Source organism: Motacilla alba, chromosome Z (genome assembly GCF_015832195.1).
Source record: "Motacilla alba alba isolate MOTALB_02 chromosome Z, Motacilla_alba_V1.0_pri, whole genome shotgun sequence".
Taxonomy (NCBI): domain Eukaryota; kingdom Metazoa; phylum Chordata; class Aves; order Passeriformes; family Motacillidae; genus Motacilla; species Motacilla alba.
In genome coordinates, this window is record NC_052046.1 from 11,124,358 (window position 1) to 11,150,957 (window position 26,600).

Sequence of the window (26,600 nt, forward strand, 5' to 3'; positions counted from 1 at the left end):
AAAAAAAAGGTGGGATAACAAACACCTGATTTTGGAGTGGAATTGGTTTGTACACAGGAGTTGGAGAAGGCAGTGCTCAGCAAAGGCTGTACAATATTCTTTAGGACCCATGGAGTAGGATTTGGAGAGGTACTGATGCTCTGTTAGCAGTTCTTCTGAAGTACTGGCAGAATACTCTCCTTCCCCCAACTTGACATGGTACTTTATTGGGTCAAGGAATTTTTCCAATATTAAAATTGAAATAGAAGTAAAATTGTAAGTGTACAGTTCTTGCTGACTGTGCACAACAACTGTTTTTTTTTATTGGAAACTGAAGGAAGCAATGACCTTACACATTAAAAAGTGATTATGTAAGAAAGAACATTTTATTCCACCTTTCAGAGTTTGCACCTTTACAAAATGATTAATGGGTGTGCTGTGCAATCCCAAAAGCAGCAGGAGGAAAAGAGAAGTGTTTTTTTGGAGAGAGTGATGACTGGATTTCTTATCCCCATAATAAAAATAATTACTGTAATTAGAAACATCTCAACTGTCTGCAAACTTTTTGTAATGCTCTAATTACAGTGTGTCCTTGTAGGCAGGGTAAACAGTTTTAACTCTGAAATTTCTTTCCCAACTCTTCCTGTCACTCTTTCTAAAAATTACTGATTTTGATAGGATTTTCACAGGGGAAAGAAGAACATATGCCTGCCTCTCCATTTGATGCGCTGTTAATCCAGTCAGGGTTTTTTTGATAATGGCAAAATAGGTGTGCAGTTCATACAAATCAGCACTGTAGAAGCGAACTGTAGATTTACAAAATGGATTACACCATATCCTTTGTTGAACACTGTATCTGTCAGAATGCTCTTATGATACTGAACAAGCATGTAATTGTCACACTGTGATTTTGTTTTCCAGGGTAGATTAGTGCCCAGTCTGGGTTGCAAGTATCAGGGATTGTGTGTGCCTCTCATGTAAAGAAACAAATCAATTCTCTTTTGCAGCTGCTCTTTCCATGTGTCTCTGTAAAGCAGAACGAAATACTTCCACAGCAAAGTCGACATCCCTCTTAGTAATGCACATAGGAGGCTTAATTCTGAATGTCTGAGGAGAGAGAACAAAACGAAAAAGAAATGCTCAAATTGTATGGAAAGAATATGGTTTCAAGCAGCTTATCTGGGTCAGCACTCCCGCCCCAAAAAAGTGAGGAAAAAAGGAGAACAGCAGTGCAGGCACTGAGGCTTATGATAAATGTACTCTGAAGTGGAGCAATTTTGAACTTGACTGCACTGAATTGCATCTGACTCATGACCCCCTCTTGATAACCTAACTGCCTCCACTAAAGACCTAAGTAGAGTGGGTCGTGTCTGCAGCTCTGTTTCGGCAGACGGAGACAGAGTAAAATCTCAGATGGATTTGTACAAAGAAAGAACAGAGACAGACGTATTTTCCTTTCTTGCAGCTCTACCACAGGGAAAAGTAGTATCTGCTGAGAGTGGCAGGCTCTCGCATTGTGTCAGCCGATTTGCTGTTTTATTATAGGCTGTTTTTAAAGGCTTTTAAGAGAATGCATTATGAATGAATCATTAAATACTATATTGCAGTTAGGGTGCTGTAGCTGGAAAGCATGTTGATCAGGAAGGCTTGTATGTACAGCTACACTTTCAAGAACATAGTCTCTTAAATCTGAATGTTTGATCTATGTTTCCAAGAGTATTTATTTTCCATAAGAATCTTAAATTTCAGATTTTTCTGGCATCATGTCATGGGACTTAATACAGGAAGAGTGGAGTAATGGGCTTTCCCACCCACAGCCCCTGCTGAAGCAAACACTCACAGGTAAACAGCCCTCTTATCAGACAGAATGAGAGTTTACTGCTCTGAGCTTCAGCTCATTACCTGCCTCCTGGTCTGTGACTTAGGGAAGGACTGATGAGGTGACAGACATAGTGTCTGATTTATTTTAGCTACCCTCCATCCATCTCACGTGGAAGCTGCCTCCTCTGTGTCAGAAGGCTTCACTGACTGGGCCAGCCCTGAGGCAATTCTCTGCCATTAACTAAGTGCTGCAGGGAGCTGGTGCAGTTTCCTGGCTACAACATGGAGTACACTGTCAGCTGCTGTGGGCTGATGGCCTTCACATCCAAGTCTCTCTTCTGTGCTGTTGCTGAACTTGCTGTCAACACCATTTTTTTTCCCTTTAATTACCATACAATTAGAACATTACCAGCTCCTCAGACTCAGAACTACTAGTTTTGTACTGATGTGTCAATAATAATAATAATAATCTAAACTGTGCAAAGACTTGGTCCTGAGTATTGCTGAGTTCTTCTAAATTGCATAGATTGTAGTACCTTGGTTTTCTGGGGGAAGTTGTCCCTCTGAAGGAAAACTCCAAGCTTTGAGCTTGTTCAGAATATTTGAAAAGAATCATATAGTTTCTGCCCAGTTTTAAAATAAGCAACATTAAACAGAGATAGCTCCTAATAGTATACATTTCTAGTCTATTTAGTATACTAAATTAATTTAACTTGAGAGCAGCAGGGATGTAGTTCACAAGGATAGAAAATAAACTTTATTTATAACCAGAGGTTCAGTACCTGGCTGTAGAGCCCTCCTCTGCCAATCAGAACCCCCATGTCTTTACAGTCCTCCCAGATCTGATTGATTTCTTCAGCTGGAAGAGGGCGTCGACTGTCCTAAGGAAAGGAAATACTAAACTTCACTCAGATATTCTGAATTGATTCTGTGACAAAGATGTATATTCCAGTTTCTCCAATAAATCCCAGCTCTAGCTGAAAATGTTGGCTGCTTAGAAGCTCTCAAGAGCCTGTGCAGTTAAGGTGCATGCCACTGTTTACTCAAAGCTTGTGAAATAGCTGAATGATGGAATGTTCTGCCTCATTTTTAGCCAGAGCAATGTTTTCCCACTGCACTGTCTGCTTTTCAACAGGAAATATTTCTATTATTTCAACTAAAATAAAATGTGATAAAACCTTCAATGGCACTGTAAATGGAAAGGAATGAAGAAATCACTGACCTTATCTGTCACCATTTCTACTCCAATCATAAGTCCCTTGCCACGGACATCTCCAACAATCTCGAATTTATCCCGTAGTTTAGCCAACTCCAGCAGCATGTATGTCCCCACAACCTCACTATTTTTTTGTAGACCGTCTTCTTCAATAGCCTGGTTAAAATGAAGTACCATGACAGTGTTGTAGGAAAGGCTTTCAACACATTCTGTAAATCCCCATTGAATTTGACACTATATTTATCTCACTTCCTTGCTATGTTCCTTGACTACCTCACTGCTCACATTTAGAAGGACTCATCACATCACTGCTGTGATCCTCACAGCATCAGAATACAATTGCACATAATACTTTGATATTTCTGTGGCACTTTTCACATTTTTCTTAATACTTACATTTAATCCAGTAATTCCTGCTCACATGTACTTGTAACCAGAAAATACCTGACCAGAAGGATTATTTTCAAAATCTTACCAGAATATTCTATTTTTTTTCAGTAGCATGAGAAGAATACAATTTGACTAGATTTATCTGTGTGTATTAGGCAGGGAACAGCTTGAATACTGTATTATATTTAGCAACAACATGTTTTTTAATAACAATCTTTTCTTCATTCTTTACACTGACCTCCTTAATCAGAGTTCTAATTTGCAGGCACATACTGGCACCTACACACAAACCATTAGATGAACCTAACATCTGCATTTAGAAAAATTACATTTAAAAATAATTACAGAAGATAAAGTGGTTGTTTCTACTTTTTTTTTTCTTTTTCTTTCAACTCCATTTTATTCTTCCTGACTCGAACAACTTCCTTGGAATTATTTCAGAGCCAGTCTCCAAGTTATTTCAGAGTTGAAAAATGCCAAAACATGGGTTCTTTATACAATCATCCATTTTACTAATAGCTTAAACCCCCAAACCACTCAGGAAAGTGACATGAATAGAAACAGAGTCTGCTGTAATGAAGTGAGCTTCAGGAATGAATGTTCTGTGCATAATCAAGACAAATTGATTTGTAATAGTGACCTACTACTCACTGACTAATTTTCTACTAGATAATAAGTGAAATATGTTGCACATTTTTCTATTTTATTTTTCATGAGGTAATTTTTTTTCCATATGGATTTTTTTACCTTAGGTATTTGTAACTGCCTGGCCATTAAGGTTTTTTAAGCATAAGGTAAAAGCATAATGTAAGCATAAAGCATAAAGCATAAAGTAAAATTTTGCTAATAAAAATAGATTTTCTTAGCTGTGGATTTGTGTAGTGCTATGAAAGAATTAGCTAAGGCTTTTGAGTAAGTACTCTCCTACAATTTTATTAACAAAGTAGAGAACCCAAGGGAGATAAAGATGATTCTGAAGTCATAACTATAGGGCTCCTGTTCCCTCTAGAGATCTGAAAATTATTGCAATTAAATTAATCAGGATTTTTTCTTGTGTATGGGACACACTGGCCATGCATGTATACATGCATATGTTTATGCACTTTACTTAGTTATTTTAAAAATTGCCCACATAGAAACTTATATGTGCAACTTTCATCTTTTGATACAAAGACCTTGTGGTACAGATAAATTAATGTAATGTTCTCCCTACGTCAAGAACTGCAGCTCCAACTGCACAGGCCAAAGGGTTTCCTCCAAACGTATTAAAGTGAAGGTTTTGAGCCAAGGAACTGGCAATCTCTAAAAGAAAAAGAACAACACCGGTTACTCCTTCAGTTCATAGAATCACAGAATCATAGAATCACAGAATAGTTTGGGTTGGAAGGGACCTTAAAGATCATCCAGTTTCAACCCCTCTGCTGTGGCCAGGAACACCTTCCACCAGACTGGGTTGCTCACAGGCCCATCCAGCCTGGCCTTGAGTACTGCCAGGGATGGGGTATCCACAGCTTCTCTGGGCAACCTATGCCACTGCCTCACCCCCCTCACAGTAAAGAGTTTTTTCCTCATATAAAATCTAGACCTAATCTTTCAGTTTAAAGCCATTCCTCCCTGTCCTGTTACTCCATGCTCTTCCAAAAAGTCCCTCTCCATTATTCTTACACTGGAAGGCCAAAATAGGTCACCCCAAAGTTTCTCCAGGCTCAGCAATCCAAATTCTCTCAGCCTTTCTTCTTAGGAGAGGTGCTCTGCCCTTCTGATCATCTTGGTGGCCTCTTCTGCCTTGTTTGGTAACTGTACTGAATTGCTTTAAACATTTGTTGCTGTAACAACAATTTCATTTGCTGTGGTTTAACTATGATTCTACTGGAGACAACACAGCAAGATTTCCTGAAACCAGTCTGTGCAAAATATATTTCCAAAAATTATACTGCCTAGCAGATACCAAAACAAAACTTATTTTAAAAGTCATGCTTCTAACATATGTTCTCACCTGCTATCTACAGATTTTCCTCACTAGATTGAGCCTGCCATTTGTAGGAATCAAGCAGCTGGGTAACGTCCTGCCCTATTTATTCACAGTATATTTATCAGTAAAACAGTGAATTCAGTGAGGATTTCCAGGCTCTTTTACCAGCTGTACAAACCACTCACATGTTCATTCCTGCTTCAGTTATACAACTAAATCCATTTAAAAACAGCTTTGTACTGATACAGTGCATGTGGTGAAACAAGTGAAGCAATGAGGATCCAACTCATTTCTCACAAAATAGATTGAGATAAAGTTTTAAGTAACATTCAGCTTTTTAAACACACATCTCTCCACCAGTAATTATTTTGTATTATATTTTGCAATTACTCTGTTTCAGATCACAGTGGAACAGAACACTTATACCTTTTGTTGTAACAACAGCTGCCATTGGGAAACCATTACCAATTCCTTTTGCCAAAGTAACGATGTCAGGGACTACACCATGTGTTTGAAACCCCCAGAAATGGCTGCCTGTGCGTCCAAATCCTGTTTGTACCTTTCAAAGGAAAAATTCAGAGAAACACCCATCACTTTCTCACACTTAATGATATTGTTCCTTTTCTTGTGTTTCTATTGTTACTGATTTGCATTAAACAGCAACTATATCTGGAGTCAACTTGTATTAGGACCCTTATTCAGATGGTTCTACACAAGATGCTATTTACTATAATTGGGTTTTTCTTTCATGTGATAATATGTCATCATGTCTTAGGCCTGGTGAGATGCACAAATAAGATGCAGCATCCATTTCAAAGTGGAGAAGCAATGAAAAGCATTTAAAGCATTTAATACTATTTTAGTATTGTTTTAGCTAAGAAAATTCTACTTCTAAAACATATTTTCAGAGGTACGGCAATCAAGTCTCTTCTGTATTCTATGTCTGTCAACAACACTCATAAAAGGAAGGGTTGTTTTGACAAGTCTTCCATCACAAGTAGCATTTGTTACTACTTGTTGCTATTTGTTGCATATTTGTGTAAATTTACTGCTCCCAGAAGATAAGGACTGAAGTCTGCTACAAATATTACCTTTGTCCAAAATGAGCAAAAAGGCAGCAAAAACTGGGAGGCTCCTATGCTTGGAATGATGCAGTTAACACTGTGTTAAAGTTAAGTTATGAAGTGGATCACATTTCACTTAGATTATTTCCAGGCTTCACCTGGATTCTTTTATGATAACTTTCAGAAGTACCCCACTCTAGAATTCTTACGTAAAAAAATCTGACTCACTTCATCTGAAATGCAAAGGCCCCCTCTTTCCCGTATAAGCTGATAAGCTTCCTTTAAGAAATTTCTTGGATACTGAACAGCTCCATTAACACCCTGCCAAGAGAGAAACACAATGTTTTCAGGAATAAACAATGAAACAGGAATTCTACTTGAGGAAAAAAACCTAGCAGCTCTCAGGTAGCAGCAGGACTGCTGTTACAAGCTTCTGGCTCCAGCAATGAAACCAATTCAGAAAGCTCCTACTCAGATCATGCATTCCCATTCCACAGTGCTGCCTGCTGTTCCGCTAGTTGTGCTGGCAGGAATGTTTGTGAGGCCATAATCACTGTAAGACCAAGTCAATTAACAATAAATTGCTGAAACAAGGACCATGAAAATCTACACACAGCAAAACCCAGGAACTGTTTGCTGAGGAAGCTGACCAGAGAATTCATATTCCTTCTTTGGTTAATTTGTTTAGAACATGGCCTCCTCAATGTCTTTTTACTTTGACAGCTTGCATTTGCCTTGGAAATTCAATCTTTCCCTCCACCTGGACCCAAACAGCTTTTTAGACTCAAGTACGTAAGTACTTAGAAAACAGCAAAAACCTGAGAACTGCTCCAGTTTTCCCTTGCAGTCACAGTTCTCACAATGTTTCTCTTGCCCGGAATAAGATCTCAATTTTTCCTATTGAAGAACCACATGTAAAGCAATTGTGAATGTAGGGTGAAACATAAGGATAATGAATCCTGCGGCTATCAGTTGATGGACAGCTGTTAAAAATATAATGGACAACAGGACTAAAAGAGGGAGAAGGGGGGTTGAGTTAAAAGTTTACAGAAATAGTAATGAAAATTGAAAGGAGATAATAGAAACCAAACCATAACATGCATCACACTCACTATTTAAATGCAGAAAAAAATGTGTATGTTTAATCATGATTCTGATCATGATAAATTCTTTAATTTCACAAGAAAAATTCTAGTTCCATTGAAGTCAGTGACAAAAGCTGAAATTTGAAGGCAGTGCATCCAATCTTTCAAACATTTAATGCGTTTAAAGCATTACAAAATCATAGTAAGAATCAGCAAACATCTATGTTCAGGTTGCAGCTAAAGAATATCAGATTTGAGTATTTCACACTACTTGTGCTATCACAACTGAGAAATGGCAAACTACCTACTTGGATTGGTTCAGCAATAAATCCAGCAACTGTCTTGGGCACTGAGGTATTCAGAGTATCTTTGAACTGTTCTATGTACTGGTCTTTTGCAAGACATGCACCTGTTTACAGGGGAAACAGTTTGAAGGGAATTTACTTAATATGACACAAAACTATCTTCAAAACATAAAACTATGCATCTAAGCAACAAGCGTTGTATGACTGCATGGTAAATACCACCTCTCAAAAGAATAATAAAAAGCTAAACATTAAAGGAGAGAATCTCTTCTAGTAAATATATACTCCATGGTTAGTGCAGGTAGAAGGATTCTGGAGGATAGAGTCTGTGCTTAAATAAATAACAGAGCAATTAGTATGGCTAATGCTGCCATCCACTAGGGATGGCAAAGCTAAAAACAAACCATTCTGTTACGTGTGCATATGAAATAAAATAATAAAAAGTGCTTGTTGAAACAGCAGAAAAACTGATTGGAACTGTTGTTAGCTGCAGAGCAGTGGAGGAGATTTCACACTGTGTTGCGTATGGAACATCTTGCCCTGTGTAAGACCTCTACCTATTGCTGGTTGTCCTTACTATTTGCCTTAATCCAATACAAAAGCTGGAAAGCTGTCAGGACTTCAGAAACCACAAAAAAGACCACCAACACTTCTGTTCTTTCAGATGTGCTGAAGTGAGTTCCACAGCTTCCAGAGCTGATAATGACAAATACTGGAAACAAACACTGGGATTTCAAGAAGAAATCTGAGAATGTGGTGTCATCTGTCCCATATTTTTCCCATTGGGATGCAGGGTCCTGAGATTCTCTGCAATATTTTTTTGGATGTCAACCTTGCAAAACCTAACCAGACATCTACTTTGCTTGAGGAGGTAACTATAACCTATTTTCACAGCCCTCTAGTATTTCGTAATACAAAATTTTTTGTCATGGACCAACCTTCAGTACAGCTGCATTTTCGAACAGTTTGCACTGGAGAATCTCTACAATGGCTGCCTCCCCATGGACCACGAAAAACATCTGGTAACATTGTCTGTCAGGCATAAAAGAAAATAGCTACAGATTTGATGGCACCTTTCTAAGAGATCTTTTGATCTAACGACTAATGGCAAAACAGAAAAACAGCTGTTAGTGTCAAGGGCAAACACAAGTTCAAGGAACTTGTGTGAAGTAGGAGTAACTTGGGGAGTAACACCAAATAACCAAGACAGTTTTGGAACCAAAAAGTTTAGACTGTTCCAGCAATAGCCACTCAATTGATTTTTTATTCCTTTTTTCATTCTTAGTCAGGATATTGGTTATCTAAAGGTAATGCCAGCATTTTAAGAGTTGCTGGTAGTATTTTGGTAATCTGAAATATGAACAAAATCTGCAGAGTGAGGCAGGCAGATCTAACAGAGACAACTCCAGCTTTCTAATCCTTGCTGCTGATGAAGTACCACATGAGTTTGGGCTCTCACTGAGACAGGCTGGGAAGCTGCTGTAAATGAGCCTTCCTATGGTTAATAATGTGGCTGAGCTGTCACCTGTAACTATTGGAGACAGCAATAGTGGCTTCTTGACAGAAAGTTACTCCAATCTGCTTAAGGGCAAGGGCACAACATACTGCCATTTAACCTCAGTGGATCTCCTTAACAGATGTGTCTCCTGTCTTGCTGAAATAGGATTCCCATTCATTATAGTGAAGGATCTGCTCCAGACCAACTGAAAGCAGCTTTGCACAGATCTGCCAAAACAAACTTGAAAAAAGGGGTTCAGAATATTATTTTGCTCCTTACACAGACTCCCATGCAAGCATCAAGCATGACTAAAGAACTGCAAATCATGGATCACTCATGTTATGGCTGTCCTAACTCCAAATTAGCCTAAGAAACTATACATAGAAGAAAAGGGGACTCTGGCTCTTGTTGAATTTACACAGCAGAAACTGCTACACTGCAGTTTTGATTAGTGGCCATAAAGCCACTAATCAAAACTGCAGAAAACATAGCAAGAGCAGAAAACATAGCAATTGCTGAAATACTAAAACTGTTAGTCACCCAGATTATTTTAAAAAAAATTAAAAAAAAAATTCTCACAGTTGTACAGCCAAAGCCATTGGCAACACCATGCTTATAAGGAGTCAGAGACGTCAAGCCCAGCGTGTAAGGGCTGCCTCCGTGGTATCCTCCTCTGTTCAAAAAAAACAAAGCAGATCAACATCACTCATTTCCAAGAACTGTCTGGAGCAATATCAGTTCTGAGAAGACATTTTTCTGAGATACAAATTGTTGGTGAAAATGTGCATTATTGCACGGAAACTAAGATTCCCACAGCCATTTTTCACTCTGCCTTTTGACTCTGCTATTTCAAATATAAAAACAGTGAAGAAATGTTTGAGAGGAGATGAGTACAATGATTGGAACCAACAGTAATTCAGACAGTGCCTCATGAAATTCTGCTGTAGCACCTGATCCCTACAGAGAAAACATCTCTGTCTTTTGAATCTTGGAAACAGCTGCTGTCTCCAACAGGTGTTGCCAATCATGGTGGTTTGCTGTCAGTTTTATATACAAATCAAAATTGGTTACTGAGGATACACAAGCAAGGTAGGTACCCAATGTTCTGTTGAACACAGTAACAAAAAAATACAGCTCTTCATTAACATGGCCTTTTATTCTAATATTTGAGGCCCCCTGGGCTGCACAGAAAGTGAACTGTTTACACTGTGTTTACAGTGTACTGGTGTTCAACCCACATCCATCCCTGCCATTAAGCCAGAAGAGCTGTTTGTGTACCTGTGCAGTGAACTGTGGTTCAGGGCCCTGACAGAATAACAAGGCAGCAAAGCAAACAAAACAAAAATCATCTCCCAGGCAGAGCAGTTCCCTGCTGAGGTTCACTGCACTGCTGTTCCAGAGGTACCTTTGCACCCACAGGGGCACTGCAGAAGGGAAATGGAGGAAGAATGAAGCAGTTGCTCAGTCTTTGTCTTGCCATGAACAAAAGTCTACCAAAGCACACCCTGAACACAGACATCAGATTATTTTCTAGGTAACACTGGCAAAAATTGCAGGTTGCATTTTAATTGCAAACTAGTCCTAACATGCTGTACAAAAACTTCAGCTCCTGATTTACTCCTCTTTGTCAAATAAGGTAATTTTATAGCATTCTCCTCTGCAGACCTGGGGTGAAAGAGTTCTCAGTTATTTCTTGTTTTAGGCACGTAGAGAGTGATCCCATACACACAGTAGTTTTGTGAAGCTGCGTTGGCATTACCTGAGAGAGATGATGTCGAAGTTACGAGTGTGCAGCCTTGCCATGAACATAGCTAAATCATTGGCTTCTGACCCGCTGTTGGTGAGATAAACCACCTGTGGGAGAACACCTGGGATCAGTACAGCACAAAAACACCTCCTTCTTCTTCAGCATCAGATCACATCCCTTGGTAACATGATGAATTCTAGCCTAGCACTGCCACAGTGTTGCCCTCATGCTACAGATGAGAACAAAGATCCAACTGATGTGCTCTGGGAGGGTACAGAAAAATCTCAAAAGCTTTCAGTTTACAGGTTTTCCTAAAATGAATTTCTGATAGAAAGAAATTAAAGTGTTGGGTCAAACTAAGCAGGACATTTAAATTTTTTTTTTTACTCTCCTTCCATCTTTAAGATTGCAATAGCTTCATACTCTTCTGCTAGCCCAATTTCATTTTATCACTAATTTATTTTACCTGAAAACAAAAATTATATTTCTTTCAGTAAATATGAAACATGACAATTTTGTGGTTTATCTATTTAAATGTCAGTAAGCATTTACATATACTACACAAAATACTGTCAAACAATTTTCACTGTGGATTTTCACGAGATCAAGAAAATTAAGGCCAGCTATATGTCAGAATAGTAAACATCTTCTCTGTTCCTTAAAAGTAATTTTTAAACCTCTTCACAGTGACAAGTGAAGGGAGAAAACAAACAGAACAGAAATGGGGTTATTATGCTTGTCTACAGCTGTGTCTGAAGAAAAGGCCCTGAGGACCCTTGTGCTCTTTAACTGACACTCTGTATTCCCTATACAGATTTTCTCTCTAGAGATATCATGGCTCTCAATTATTTAATAAATACTTCTTATAAACAGAGACCCACTTCACCAGCCCCTGCTCCTGTCAGAAGCAATTTACCTTCAGTGGATCTGGAAAAAGAGAAGTTAGCTTCTCCGCATACTCGTGGATTGCTGGGTACATGTAGATGTTGGTGGTATGCCACAGGCGAGCCAGCTGCTTCTGGGTAGCCATAGTTACCTTCCTGCATGTAGCAAGGGAGAGACAAAGGGATTGAATTCCACACAGACTCCTCACTCATACATGCACATACCTCTGTGCTATTGATTCTGCAAACGCAGATGCTGCACCGTGTGCCAGACGGAGGAACAAGGAGACTAAATTAATGAATTCTTCAAAATGTAGCAGACACTGAACTGTGACACATGACAATTCAGTAAGTTATATTCCGGTTTTAGGCTCACAGTGCTGCAGATTAATGAGGCACAAAACAAGCATGGGTGTCTCTTCCTGGATTTTATACCATAAATCAAAAAGCAGCATACTTACGGGTGACAGTGTCCAACACTGACAGTGACAATTCCAGCAAAGAGATCAAGGTATCTTCGTCCCTCATGATCAAACAACCACTGCATATGTCCCTGGTGCAGCAGCAATGGCTTCTTGTAATACGTTCGCAGTGAAGGCGCAATATTTTGTTCACGGATCTTCTGCACGCGTTCATATGGATAGGACTGAGTGGAATAAAACAGTCAGTATCCATCCATGCCTTCCAAAGATCCAGACTCATGGAGTTGTTGTGGAGCACATGGATTACACAGCTGTCTACAGGATCAAGATCGTAACAGATTCTGGCACATAGAAGGCTGTTCTACAAACCTCTGAAATTCAGCTTTTTGAAATAAAGCTGCTGTTCTGCACATACCTCTTTCCTGAATGTTTTTAAATTACAGATTTGTCACACAGGTATGTCTACAGGTTATATCCTAGCTGTAGCAGTTTGGCTGTGCACAAAGAAGCAAATTTCATAATCATATTTAGCAGATGAACCTATCACCCAAACCCAGGAATGAAGCTTTATTTAATTCAGTGTAGTATGCATGACTTACTTCATATTTTTCAGGTACAAAATCACAAGGAGGCATTTTTGCTTGCGTGGAGACAGAACTTTTCCATTTCTGCTGCCTAAAGGCAACTATAAAATAGTAAGAGAATTATGAAACACTTGGCAAACTACACACCTAAAAGATTTGCTCAATAAGCTTGTTCATGGAACGCATGAGCTACAGTCACAGAAAGTTTTGGACGGTTTTTTGGTCTGAGAAGTTTTCTTTGGGGAAAAATAAGTAAGAGGCAGAATATATGTAATTTTAAAAGAAAAGTGTTTATGTTTCACCCATTAAAACTCAAGTTTTCAGTTTCACATAGACTTCTGCTTTGACAGAAGAATGATTTTTATTTTAAAAATAAAACCTATTTCTAATACAAGTTCTTATCTGGAAGCAGTGGGTGAATGCTCCATAGTCAGGTGCTCAGGGATACTGCAGCATGGGCACCGCTCCCAGGGAGAAGGGCAGAGGCCCAACAGACCTGAACGAGGTGGACAAAGCAGGGCTCACCGAGAATGCCCCGCATAAATGGGGCTGAGTCAGGTCCAGGGTTCACCCAGGGAGCCCAGGCAGGAGCAGCAGCAGATGGGGCCAGAGGCAGGGCTGGACAAAGGGCTACAGCAGAAGTGCAAAGTCCATCCTGGAGACAGAGCCAGGGCTGGGCTGGTGGCAAGGCTCGTGGCTCAGCTGAGGCAGGGACTGAAGGCTCAGGGCAGAAATGAAACAGGGCTCCTGGGCAAGGGGTACAGCTCTGGGGGAGGCTGTTCAGGGGACACAAGCTGTGCTTAGGACCCTGACAACTCCAGCTGCCATTTTCTATCCTTGCTCCAAAATCCTGGGAACATCACACCGTCCTGCCTTTCATTGATCTGCCCATGCAATTCTGCAGGTATCAGAAAGAGGCACCTGATTGCCCAGACAGGTTGTGGAGTCTCCCTCACTAGAGATATTCAAGAACCCTCTGGACACAATCCTGTGCCAAGGCCTCTGGGATGGCTCTGCTGGAGCAGGGAGGCTGGACCAGATGACCCACTGTGTTCCCTTCCAACCTGACCCATCCTGTGATTCTGCGAGGAGTTACTTCAAGAGACTCTATTTCTGCACCTAGAACACTATCGACTGAGAGTTACACATTTGTTAATTAGACACAATGTCACTTCCCTCACGACAACTTACAGCACTAATGAATATAGAATCTACAAGACTCCAGTCTCAAAAAAGTAGTTGAAAACTCATGAGTTAGGGAAGTTCTACCCTTGGAACTCTTCCCAAGGGACTTGCAGCTACACCGAAAGTGCCTCCACCCCGCGTACAGGCACGGCGCTGCCATCCCTCCCGAGCTGCACGGAGCGGGGCCCAGCTCCGGCAGCCCCCGGACCGCGCCCCCCGCGCCCCCGCCGCCGCGCCCTCACGGCCGCCCCCGCCCTCACCGCCGCCGAGCCGCCGCAGCACCGCCATGTCCGGCCGCCCCGGGCAGCGGCACCGCCCCGACACGTGTGCTGCTGTCCCCCCGGTGTCATCACATGCCATTCGCCTGATGTCATCCCATGCTCATGTCCCCTAGTGTCATCCCGTGATGATCTTCTGGTGTCATGGCGTGCTGTCCCCTTAATGTCACCCTGCGCTGTCCCATCCCTAGTCTTCTTCTGACACAGTTTGACTGTGAGCCCTTCAGAAGAGCCTCTCAGGCTGGCGAGATGGTCAGAGAAGAACTCTCTGAAATTCAACACAGGAAAATGCAGCGTCCTGCACCTGGGGAGGAACAACCTTCTGGAAAACAGCTGGAAAACAGCTCTGGGGAGCAGGACCTGGGGGTCCTGGTGGACACCAAACTGAGCAGGAGCTAGCATGAACCAGCCATGAGCCTGTGTGGCCAGGACCAACAGAATCCTGGGATGCCTTTGGAAGAGCACTGCCAGAAATTCAAGGGAGGTGATCCTGCCCTGCCACTCAGCTCTAGTGAGGTCCCACCAGGAGCCTGTGCTCACTGCTGGTCTCTGGAGCACAACAAAGACATGGAACTCCTGGAGTGAGTCCAGCAGAGAGCTATAAAGGTGATCAAGGTGCTGGAGCATCTCTCTGATGTGGAAAGGCTGAGAGAATCGATCCTGTTCACCCTTGAAAAGGGATAACTGAGAGGGGACCCCATCAGTGTCTGTCAGTGACGGCAGGGAGGGGTCAGAGCAGGGACTGGGCTCTGCTCAGTGGTACCAGGCAGCAGGACATGAGACAGCAGGCAGAAACTGATGCACAGAGATTCCCACCTGAACATAAGAAAAATCTTTACTGTGTGTGTGATTGTGCAGTGGAAGAGCACAATCACGCACACAGTAAAGAAGACTGTCTCCCTCGCTGAAGATAGTCAAGAACTGTCTGGATGAAGCCCTCTGCTGTGTCTTCTGGGGTGATGCTTGATCAGGGGTTTTGAACCAGATCACCCACTGTGGTGCCCTTCAACCTGACTCAGTATGTGATTTTGTGAATTGTGTTATGTTAAATACATCTGAGTGGATGGGGAGAAAAAGGCAGATATGCTGAGAGGGTTAACCTCTTTATGCTGATGACCCATTTATTCCCTTGTTTTGGTTGTGTCAGCAAAGAGGTGTAGCACAACCTCCTACAAGGATGGGAGAAGGGGGAAGCTGTATTTCCTTCCTCCATTACATGCCATCAGCCAAGCCCCGGGCAGCCATGCACTCAGTCCCTCACCAGTGGGAATGGGGAGAGGAAGGAAAGGGTAAAAGCTGGAAAACCCTTGGGCTGAGATAAAGAGAGTTTGACAGGAACAACAAAAGCCACATGCAAGCAAAGCAAAAGGAATTAATTCACCATGTCCCATGGTCAGGCAGGAGTTCAACAATCTCCAGGGGAGCAGGGCCTGTTGCATGTAATGGTGACTTGGGAAGACAAATGCCATCGCTCCAAATGCCCTGTCTTTACTCAGTCTTTACTTCACACTGAGCATTATGTCACATGGTCTGGAATATCCGTCTGGTCAGCTGGGGTCACCTGTCCCATCTGTGTCTCCCCTCAGCCTCCCCGCACCCAGAAAAGGCCATGGCTCAATGTAAGCTCTGCTCAGCAACAACAAAAACATCTCTATTATCATCTCTGTGTTCAGCACAAATCCAAAACACAGCCCCAGCTACTGTGGGGAAAATTAACTCTGCTCTGGCCAAAAGCAGAACATCCTTGTAATACTTAAGAATCAAGGGTAAAGGCAGCATTTCCTGAAATGGAAATTGGCACACAGTTTAACTAGACACAGTTGGCAGTGAGAGGTATTTCACATTGCTTTTGATGACCCTGCCTGCTCCTAAGGTAGAAGGCTGACCACAGGTAGCCTGGGGGGCAGCCCTAGTTTTGCAGGAAAACTGCACAATGTTGGTGCAAAGTGTCAGAGATTAATACCCTCTAGTAACCAAGGCAGTGCTTACACACTTTAGGACTACCCCAACCCTCAACCTTTCTTGATCAAACTTTACCTTTGCTAAACAAATCCCTGAATTTCAATGATAAATATGATTTAAATCAACATGAAGAGCCATATAGAAATGTAAAAGTTGTGACCTGGCATATGAGCCATCTGTGTTACCTTGTTCAATAGTGCACCAAAATTGGTTAAATATCTATCATTTAGCTTTCCCCATGGAGGACAGCAGAATCCTGCCCTACAGAGTGTCTTGGATGCCTGGATTTTCCTTTTTCTTTCTTTAGATTATATGGTAGAAGTGTTTCTAATCATGAAGAAATACAGAATCTTGGAATTTTATTCACGAATTTTTATTAAACTGAAATGCTAACAACACTGCAAAGAGATTTTACAATGACAAAAGATCAAAAAATTCATCAGAAAGCTGCAGACCTCATAACAATATTGATCTTACAAGTGAAAACACTAACAGATTCTAGTAAAGCCAGCATTTTCAATATTAAGAACTTAAAAAATGTATTTGAAAGCATTTTCCTTTAGATACACTTAGAGACAATGAAGAATTCCTGAGCAACTACTTTTATACCAGTATTCTCCAAAGAATGTACATACAACATATGAAATCTAATTCTTACAACTTCCTGTATTTTAGAAATTTACAAAAAAAATTTCGATCTGGTTCATAGAATAATTGTGCTTAAAGTTTTTCTGTTGCTACAGTAATGACACTGTGATCACCTCTCATGTTCCACATTGCATACAAATTTTGAAACTGTAGTGGAAAAAATGCCTAGCTTGTATTGCAAATCTACCAATGAAATAGTTCATGCAAATGGAAACAAGTTTGCTCTAAGTATTGGGTCATCTCTTTCTCTGCTGAAAATATACTGTTTATTCTGGATATTATTCAGAAGGTGCAATTTTTGTTTCTCTGAAAGTCTGCTGGCACAATTAAAGGCAAGGGAGTTCCAGAGACTTTTACCCTCACTTAGTACCACATCAGAATTTTTAACAAATACAATTAGTTAATGATTAACATATTTTTTTCTGGGCTGTACTTTTTCATTACAGTGTCCTCAGTACTGCTATATCTTACACAATGACGAAAACATACACAAGAACAACAAAAAGATTTCAGAAACAAGATAGTGCTGAGTATCTCTGAGCAATATAACCCATATATAACAACTGATGGTTGTATTATATCAGATGAACTGTTTTTGTAGTCAGAATAGAAAAAATTATTTTCCAAAATGAAAAATAAACAACACTAAAGCAGCCCAGGATCTCTTTCTAAGTATAGCTGAGCAGTAGTTTCCTCTCCCTTTTGGTATGAAAGACAAAGGGATGAGAATAAAGAGTAGTCTACAGAATTACAAATATTAAAAAATATGATACGACATCTTTTTCTAGGCATGTATAGTTTTGCATCCTACTGAAGGGAAATTTTCTACAATTCACTTGTACAATGATTTTCAGCGTCCTCTAAAAATTCTACTCAGTGCTACAAGTCTCTAAAACTAACCATTGCAGGAACTGAAATGCAATCTTTCGATGTTTATTGATGTCAAAATGAGGTGAAGGTACTCAGCAGCTCACAAAAATAGATCCAAAAGCAGCATTGTTAAAAAAAGTAGTTAAATAATGTCAAGATCCAAGACAATCAGCATCGCCGAGTAGAAAAAGACAAGAAACCTTCCAAAAAGAGGAATATATAAAAAAAGACCTTTTTATATCTAACTGCTCTATGCACCAACATCTTGAGTATAAGATCAGCTTGTAACATATCAGCACTCTAAGAGGCCACACAACTAATGCAGGTATTTTTCTTAACTACTTCCAACAGATATAATAGTGCCTCTTAAAAATGTAACATATTGAAGAGATGTATTTTAAACCTAACTTGGTAATTTTCAGAATTTATTACCAAGATAGAGACTTTCCAACTAAGGAAGGTATTAACAGATACCTTGTCACAGGTACAAACTGAAACAACGCCCAGAAATGCCAAGAGGCTGCTTAGTAATATCCCCAAAGTTTTTTTTCTCTTGGAGCTTCTAGGTCATTGCATTATATATACTAAATAAAAACAGAACAATGCTTAAGAATGGTAGACATATGTGTGGGAAAATGTAAATGGATAAATAAATCTCACCTGTATATCTGTGTGAAAAACAGAAGGTTGTTTATAAAAGCAGTGTGGTGCACTTTATTTCTCTTGATTTTTTCCCTTAGGAATGTAGGAAATGCAGTGTCAGATCAGATGCTGAGCCTGACTCTTCAAGTTTTGTTTTTGCCTGGGACCAATGTCAGATAGGGGGAAGAAAAATCCAGTAACTGGTAGAAAATGAATGATCACTTCTCATGTATAGGACTTTTTCTGCTCATATGAAACAGCTGATCCGTAGTAGCTGATTTCAGCATTTTGCCAACAATAAGGCTTTACTGCTTTTGGACTATACCAGGTAGCTGTGCACATTTCCACTTTTGATATGAAAGTATTTTCTTCTCTTCCTTTTTTTCCTCTCACTAACTGATTTATCACTCCTCTCAGTTCCACTAATGCTCATTTTTTACTGTCTATTCTTCTTTCCCTTCTATTTTCTTATCTTCCCCCTTCTTTTCAGCTGTAGTCAAAATGCATTTTTTCCCTCATCATCTACCATGTACCATCCTATAGTGACTGTACGACTGTACTCCTTTTCTGTTCTGTCACGTGAGCAGTCTTGTCCCTCTCCCTGTCACTTAGTGGTGGACTTGGCAGGACCAGGTTAACATTTGGATTCTATGACCTTATAGGTCTTTTCCAACCTAAACTGTTCTATGCTTTTTTGATATTTAAGCTCTTTATATCCCCATGTATTTTGTATTTAGGCATCCATTTTTCTTTATTTTTCTGCTTGACATACACCAGAAAAATGAAGAAAATCCCTGATTTGTTTCAAAATAGTTTTCAAGGCTGAGCCACAAGGTTGTTAAAATTATTATAATTCAGTCTATCTTTCCACACCCACAGGAACTGGAGCCTGATTTTACTGCTACTGTTTGAGATAGCTGAGAGCAGGGCTTTCCATTTCTACTCATTTAGAGACTGGAAGGTTTGCTTCCTAGGAACTCAGCTGAAAACAGGTAATTCTAAATAGCAAATATTGATAAATACCAAACTCCATAGCTGAGATCCAGAATGAAAGCACCTCTGGAAAATTGGCTCAATCAGTCGCAGTGACCTGGAAATACAAATAGTGGCAAAAAACTTTTCAGGTCAGGAACGGGACTGATACTTGACTGCCCATCCGGGCACCAAGAATATTCTTACAAAGCAGAATTTTCTTCAGTGTGTTTTTTTTTCCTCCATATTAAAAACATTTAATTTTGCTACACATGTAGAATATTCCATCCTCATACTACCACTTCCACGCAAGTGATGATTCCATGACAAGCTGTTTGTTAACAAAAATATTTTGAAGTCACAAATAAAATTTTTAAATTCTTGATAGAATGAGTCACAAATTTACACACAAGGCAAAAGGCTTTTTCTTGTTTGCCTCTTAAAGGGAGAAAAAAAAAAAAACCTCTGAGGTAGCAATTATTTGAGAATGTGATGCCGGATCTCATGATGCTTTCTTCACTTCATTTGTCTTTATGGCTTTGTAGAAGATGTCTGATGTCTCTCGAATGCCTTACAGGACTTCAGTTTCCTTGCACAACACCTTCAGATCAGTTTATAGTTGCCATGAAATTACGAAATACACTTACAGGCTTCATGATGTAAACCCCACATATACAATGCTTCAGAGAGCTCAAAAAAAATTCTGCTTATACATTTTGAACACCTGCTGCTATCACACTTTGGATACTTGAATGACATTTAAAGCAGCTGTCTATTTTTCAGCCATTTAAACATAGACACATCGACAGATATACTACAGAATTCACTGGTTTGACATAAATCATCATTACATATTTGTTTTACAGTTTGTTCCATAAACACATACATCCTCTTACTAATATTATATCTGGTTATTTCACTGCATTTTCATTAAATAATCTTTGTAGTTACATAGTATCATAAAGCCCAAATCTAAAGTCCTCATCATGTATAATACTGAGCTTTGTGAACACGTGCCAATTCATTAGTTTGTATTTCTTTTAAAGTCTGAAATACTACACAGAAATACTAAAATTGTACATCAAATATGTCTCTGCTAAAAAAAATCTAGTAAACAACTGTATGGTAATGAATCATATTTGCCAATACTGAAGAAAAAATATTAATAAAGTTAGTCTGAGTCAGAAGAAGAGGTAACTAAATAAAATATATATGTTCAATTTTAGGAATTTTGTAAAACCACTTATGCAGAAGAGTCTTTATGCTACCTTTTAGGGCTTTATGCTATTACAAAGTAGTTCACACTATAAATGACACGTGGATAACTTTGACATTGAAAATATCATTCACAATCTTGAAATAATTATTCCAAGTGAAAAATTTGACTAATGGTGCAAGAGTTAGAGGGGTAAATACTGTTCATCCCTCTAGATATCAAAGGACGTATCAAGAGCTTGTTTTTCTCCACTGGTGTGCCATAATTTTACTCTGATTGACTCTGTAGAACTGCTGCAACAACTCATGTACTTCCTAATGAAAAGCTTAAAGACCTGCAAGCATAAATGTTGTTGCAAACACAAAAAAAAAAAAAATATTTGAACATTCAAAGGACCAAACACTAAGCTCAAGGTTATTTTGATTCTAGAGAATGCTAGTATTTACTTTTCCATGTACTGTCAGATGTTTAAGGTCACTTTCAGAAGCTCTGCCACTGAGAGGAACAAGGTGTTTTGGAAAATACAAGCAAATCCAAGGGAAAATTAATCTATGTGCACATTTGTTCAGCTTCAAGAATTAAATATATTTATGACAATGCATTCAAATTACATTTAGCTAGCAAATCCCCCAACATTTCAAAGCAGCAAGAAAATACCCCTTTTCCACTGTAGTTGACTTTCCCTTTTCACAGGGAGACATGATGATTTGGCATATTGACACATTCATCAGCAAAGGTGGGAGATGCTCAACACCACATGAAGTAATTTAGGCTACAACTATTTTACCGTTTCAGTATTCATTTATGACAAAGCAGAGAAACTCCCTGACTCTCCTTCTGTGTGGATTATTGGAGGCACACATGCCTACAGTTAGGCAGGATAAACCCTACACTTAAAATCTGCTAACTGTTGTGTCTGTTTGCTTCAGGTGAAAAGTAACTTCAGGTAAAAAGATTTGGTGGGAACAGCCTTTTCCTGTCATACATCTGGGTAGTCACTGTGTTCTAACCTAAGAAATCTACTCTGTAAGGAACATCTTTAGGCTCTAGGCTTGATGAGATACTACAGCTTCTGTGCATTACTAGATACATCCTGGAAGGCCTGTAGCAGCACATCATTAGGTGTAGGAAAACCACAGATGGAGCTATCTGTGTAAAGAAAGAGGAATGTGTCTGATCCTATTAGCTCTCAGATGCAGTCAGAAAACTGAAGGGTTAATAAAACATCATCAGACATAGTGTGTTGTCAGCTTACACACTTCCACACACAAAAGTTTCCTCATAACTCAAGAGTTTCTCTGCAGTACTTCTAGCCTCTCTAGAAAATTTTAAGTATACTACAGACAGAGTATCTATGGTAAAATTGTTCTATTAACTATAACTGAACAGAGTTTTATGCTTGATACCTGGAGTAGCCCCTTCATGTCTTCATGTGTTAAATAAGTGGTTGAATTAGGAATCTAGGATACCTTCCCGCACCTTCAGCGGAGCATCCAGACTGCTCTGACCAGCCCCTGAAAGTGGGCAGCTGCCTGTATAGAGGACAGGCTCTAAATCTGATGCCACCCTAATGTTACAGTCTACATTACCATGTATGTTTATAGACACACAGATCATTAATTAAGTTCTAATGTCCTGTCTGTGCAAAGGCTAGGTGGTTCTACCAACCTGTGCTTGAGCAGGCTTTGAAGGTAAAGGGTAAGAATCTGATTTGCTGAATTAGATATGGCCTTCTGGGACCTTCAAAATCTGAAATTCTCTTTTGTCTGGCTCTGCAGCAGGTACCTGATACTGCAGGAAGGCTTGCTCAGTGCATAAAATGATAAAAATATGGAGAAAAGTAAAGCTGTTCAGGAAGGAGACTGACAAAAGAGAGCCCATCTATCAAACACACTCTCTTCCACAGGTACAGGATCATTGCCCCAGCTTAAGTTTCCAGTTTCCCCTGAAGCTACAGATGCTGGCTAAATACTTGGCCCACTTTTAACCAGTCATCACCTGGTCATACTTTTCTGGAGTCAATTAAACTTTTGTTTCAAGAAGGAAGGCCAGAGCAACTTTGCAGCCACTACAGTATCTTTTTGATTCTGTCTTCACTTACATGGGATATAATAGACCCTTTACTGCTCCCACTGCTGTTGTGGGGACACATGACCAGCCGAAGTACATGGACTCGTCTCCTCATTCCCACTGCTTTTTCAATGGAGGTCTAACTCAGACCTTGGAGGCTGATTCCAAAATTAATATTCATCAATTCATTATGAAAAATCTGACTTCAAACTTTACTTCCAGGCTCAGAGAAAAGTGCAGGTTACAGGACAGCCCCATATCATTTACAATTGGCATCAGAGTACAAATCCAAAGGGAAAGAACCTTGGGTCTCAAAACCTAAACTCTAGTTTAATTATATAATTACAGGTAATAAAAAAACCTGTGAAACAAATAATTTACAATTCAAATAGTAATATATCTGTAATATATTAGAAATATAGTTTAAAAATGTCTCCATATTCTTAATTAGTATAAAGTTTAATTTTATGCATTGTATAGAAATTATAGCATTACTTGTTACTGCCTCAGCAGAAGGAAAGAGAAAAGTTCCTAGGCAGCTAAATAGCATTGGGAAATTAAAAAATACTTTATTTTGCTCTTTTTTTGGTAATAGAAAAATAGCCTTTAAAAATACATAGTTAAACATTTGGGCTTATATTAAAGTAAAATTGTATATTATATACAGTAAGGCAGTATATTATATATTATCCCGCTTTCTTTTTAATTTTGGTTTGTCTGGACTAGGATATGAATGGGATGCAGTTTTCTGTCACATTGAAACAAAGCAAAAATATATTTAGAAGAATTTGTTATTTTACTGCCATTTGGAGAATATATTCACTTTTATATATGATTTGTCATGTACAAGAGCTCCTTTTTCTCAAGGATTGAGAAAAAAGATAAAGAAAACTTAATGCAGTGTCAGAATGCATTCAGAAGAAAACACATTGTAGGTAAGAATACAGTTGTGCAATGATTTATCTAATGTAGGAACTGCTCAGATTGCTATGGTTTGCTGACTGACCCATAATAATTTTCATCTTTGTTGAATCTGTGGTATTTCCTCAGGTTTCATCAACCAACAGAAGTTTTGCAGAACTGAATAATTATTTTACAGTGCATTTTTCATGACAGACAAGATCCATTTCCTCATTTCATTTTGTCAGAAATGTGTGCTAATGTTTCAAGGTTTATGTCCACGACTATTACCTCGACTCACAGATTATTTTATTACCTGTAAAATGCACATAGGAGGCTAGGCTTTTGGAGGCTAGGCTTTTCTAAAGAACTGCCTGCTATGTGATTTCTTTTTACTGTGTGTAATTACTAAATATGTGCTGTACTAAAAGGCTATTTAAAGGAGGGCATAAAGGAAGATGGATCCATGTAGTCTGATCCATTGGTGTCTCTTCTGGAGTCACTTGGAGTTGTCGTGCTGTAGCTCGTATTCTTCTCAGCTTGACTTTGCTGAGGGTTCTGAGATGTTTCTGTTACAGGTTCTTGAGATACAGGTGTGTTCTGGCTGCGCTGATCTGGCAACAATACTAAAATGTGATGGTCCACAACTGTTGAGACCTTGGTATATTCTTTGCTGGTTCCTGGAACAGTGCATTTTTTGGTCTTTCCACTGTTTTCTTTATGTTTCAGTAATAGTGTTGGTTCCTCATCTTGTCTGACTTTATGAACTTCTACATAGTCCATTAGTTTAGGATGCAGGAAAGGTGACTTGTTACTATGTTCGTTTTGTTTGACCTGTGCTATGGTTTGGTCAGTTTTGGAATACTCCATCTCACTTATCTTTTCCAGGTCATCATACACAGTTTCAGCAATAGGATATAGTGCCTGACGATTTTCTTCATTTCCCACCAAAACTGGTGAAGTGTTCACATTTGTGGTGTTCAGTGTTATCTTGAATGCCTCCACAGTGCTGTGGTAGGCAAACATAGCAGCCTGATTACTGGGTAATTGAGTTGCCAGCCATGTGCATGACTTTATACTCTCACAAGGGATTGTTTTCTGTTCTGAGGCTGAGGCTATACACTGAGTGTCCCAGCTCCCTTTCCCCCCTTTCTTTTCTTTAGCTCTTACATCTTGTGTTTGAAGAGTAGATGGAAGGCTGTGGGATTCCTTGAACTTCACAGGGAGGAGAGATGGGCTATCACAGCTCCCTCGGCCTGAGTCACTGTCTGTTTCCTTGAGTATAATTTTTGTATTTTTACTGGGAGTGTCATGACTTGGCATGAGTTGCTGATCCTCACTGTCCTCTACCTCCAGATATTCTATCAGTAGTTCCTCGCAGTCTGATGTTGGAGGGAAACCATGGCAACCAAGAGCACTCAGTAATTCTTCAGATTTTCCTGTCTGAAGGTATAATGAAGAGGATATAATTTTTCATTGTCAACCTTAGGAATTATATGACTAGAACAATTGTGAGCAATCTACATATTTTATGTACAAACACTTTGATAGTTACATTGCTAGACATAAACCTGATTTCTACTGCTGCAGAAAATAATGAAAGAAGGGAAGAAAAATTCCTGAGTTTCCTCAGTGGGGAGAGAAACCTAAAATTCATGTTTGTAATGTGGGAGGAGCAGGGAGCTTTTGGCAGGTATGGGTCTTCTGAGTTTGACAAGAAGGAAATGGAGGAGAATTGCAGTGTAGACATGTCCTGCCTCTGCAGCATGGCAAAAGACCGTGGAGAGCATCTTTCATAAGAACTACTAGGAAGTTCACAGAGGCATTTCCTTATGTCCCAGGAAACAGGGCAGTCACAAACCTTGTTCTTAAACTCCTGTTACAAGTGAAAGACAAAACTGTGACTCACACATATCCTCCACGTGTTCAACAGGAAAGTGTTGTGTATTTCCAACATTGATTAATTGAAGCAGTTTTACACTTCACTGTGGTAACTGCGTTTCCTAGTACAGAAGTTGGAAAAGCAAGTTATGGTGAATCCTTTTGCTGTTGGCTGTGGTACTCACCTCCAACAGATGTGTATCTATGCCTTTTATCTTTGGTCCTGGAACTGGTGGCAGGATGAAGGCCATCATTCTAAAAAAAAACCCAGAGCAAACATACGAGGTATAAATTCAGATGCTAGCTCACTATTTGTTCTCCCACTTCCTCAGAATATGACTTGGATTTTAAACACTTCTCCCATATCTTATATGTCCAGTTGCACCTCTGTCTCCTGTCTGCCTCTCAAGCTGGGTAACTGACAAATCAATCACAGCTCATAAAGTACACTTATATGTATTATAAAAAACACCAGTAATACAAAAGTTACTCAACTGGAAAAGTAAAATTATTAATGTCCTTTTAATTGTCATCTGTCCCTTAACCTCCAGTTCTCTAATACCATTGTAAATTCATCCTTGGCCAAGAAACAGTGAAGAGGCACGCTTCAGGAGGGCTAGTGGGGCTGTGTGTGCATGTTTGACTGTCACCTGACTACTGCTAAACAGGATGGCTTTTCCAACCACAGTTTCTATCCCTTTCTTTTACTCAGCCAGTATTTTTTGTCAGACTTGTACAAAAGCAATAATCTTTGCAACACCTTTCTCTTTCAAATTTGATTGAAATTAGCCAGGATTCTAAGAAATCACTTGGGAAATTGATAGAGAGGCTGGCAGAAAGACAATCTCATAATATAACCTTGTTTACTTTAGGAAATTATGACAAAACCCAAAGACATGGCTCCTACAGGAACAGGGATACTCCAAGTAACGTTTGATTAATGTTACATGACTAACCAAGATTAGTCAGATCTAACAGAGACAGATCTTTACTAACAGAGAATTTAGCC

The 26,600-nt window shown here is 39.6% G+C and overlaps 2 protein-coding genes across 17 annotated transcripts in view; both read right to left on the minus strand.

The window, feature by feature from the left end:
* Window positions 1–346: 346 nt before the first annotated feature.
* AGXT2 (alanine--glyoxylate aminotransferase 2) lies at window positions 347–14,512 on the minus strand. The gene is made up of 14 exons (XM_038124702.1): window positions 14,413–14,512; window positions 12,983–13,068; window positions 12,423–12,607; window positions 11,994–12,117; window positions 11,090–11,184; window positions 9,910–10,003; window positions 8,771–8,864; window positions 7,836–7,936; window positions 6,671–6,763; window positions 5,805–5,937; window positions 4,620–4,708; window positions 3,023–3,172; window positions 2,583–2,681; window positions 347–1,086 (listed from the first exon to the last, which is right to left on the minus strand). Exons 1-14 carry the CDS (start codon window positions 14,510–14,512, stop codon window positions 970–972), a joined length of 1,560 nt encoding a protein of 519 aa, XP_037980630.1. The 3' UTR covers window positions 347–969.
* An 8,609-nt stretch (window positions 14,513–23,121) lies between these two features.
* PRLR (prolactin receptor) overlaps window positions 23,122–26,600 on the minus strand; it is a 158,144-nt gene continuing 154,665 nt past the window's right edge. For all 16 annotated transcript variants that reach the window (XM_038123831.1, XM_038123824.1, XM_038123825.1 and 13 more), the window contains 2 exons: window positions 25,777–25,846; window positions 23,122–25,153 (listed from right to left, as the gene is read on the minus strand). In XM_038123831.1, the coding sequence (XP_037979759.1) occupies window positions 24,143–25,153; window positions 25,777–25,846 (1,081 nt within the window). In that variant the 3' untranslated portion in view covers window positions 23,122–24,142. The remainder of the gene's footprint in view (window positions 25,154–25,776; window positions 25,847–26,600) is intronic.

What these genes read in the sequence shown, in the direction of transcription:
- AGXT2 (XM_038124702.1), bottom strand. Translation starts at nt 14,512, where the DNA reads ATGGCATGTGATGACACCGGGGGGACAGCAGCACACGTGTCGGGGCGG. An exon ending in AGCTGTTGTTACAACAAAAG is followed by an intron (nt 4,709 to 5,804) that starts GTATAAGTGTTC and finishes TTTTTCTTTTAG; the next exon opens with AGATTGCCAGTTCCTTGGCT. An exon ending in TTGGAGCTGCAGTTCTTGAC is followed by an intron (nt 3,173 to 4,619) that starts GTAGGGAGAACA and finishes CATTTTAACCAG; the next exon opens with GCTATTGAAGAAGACGGTCT.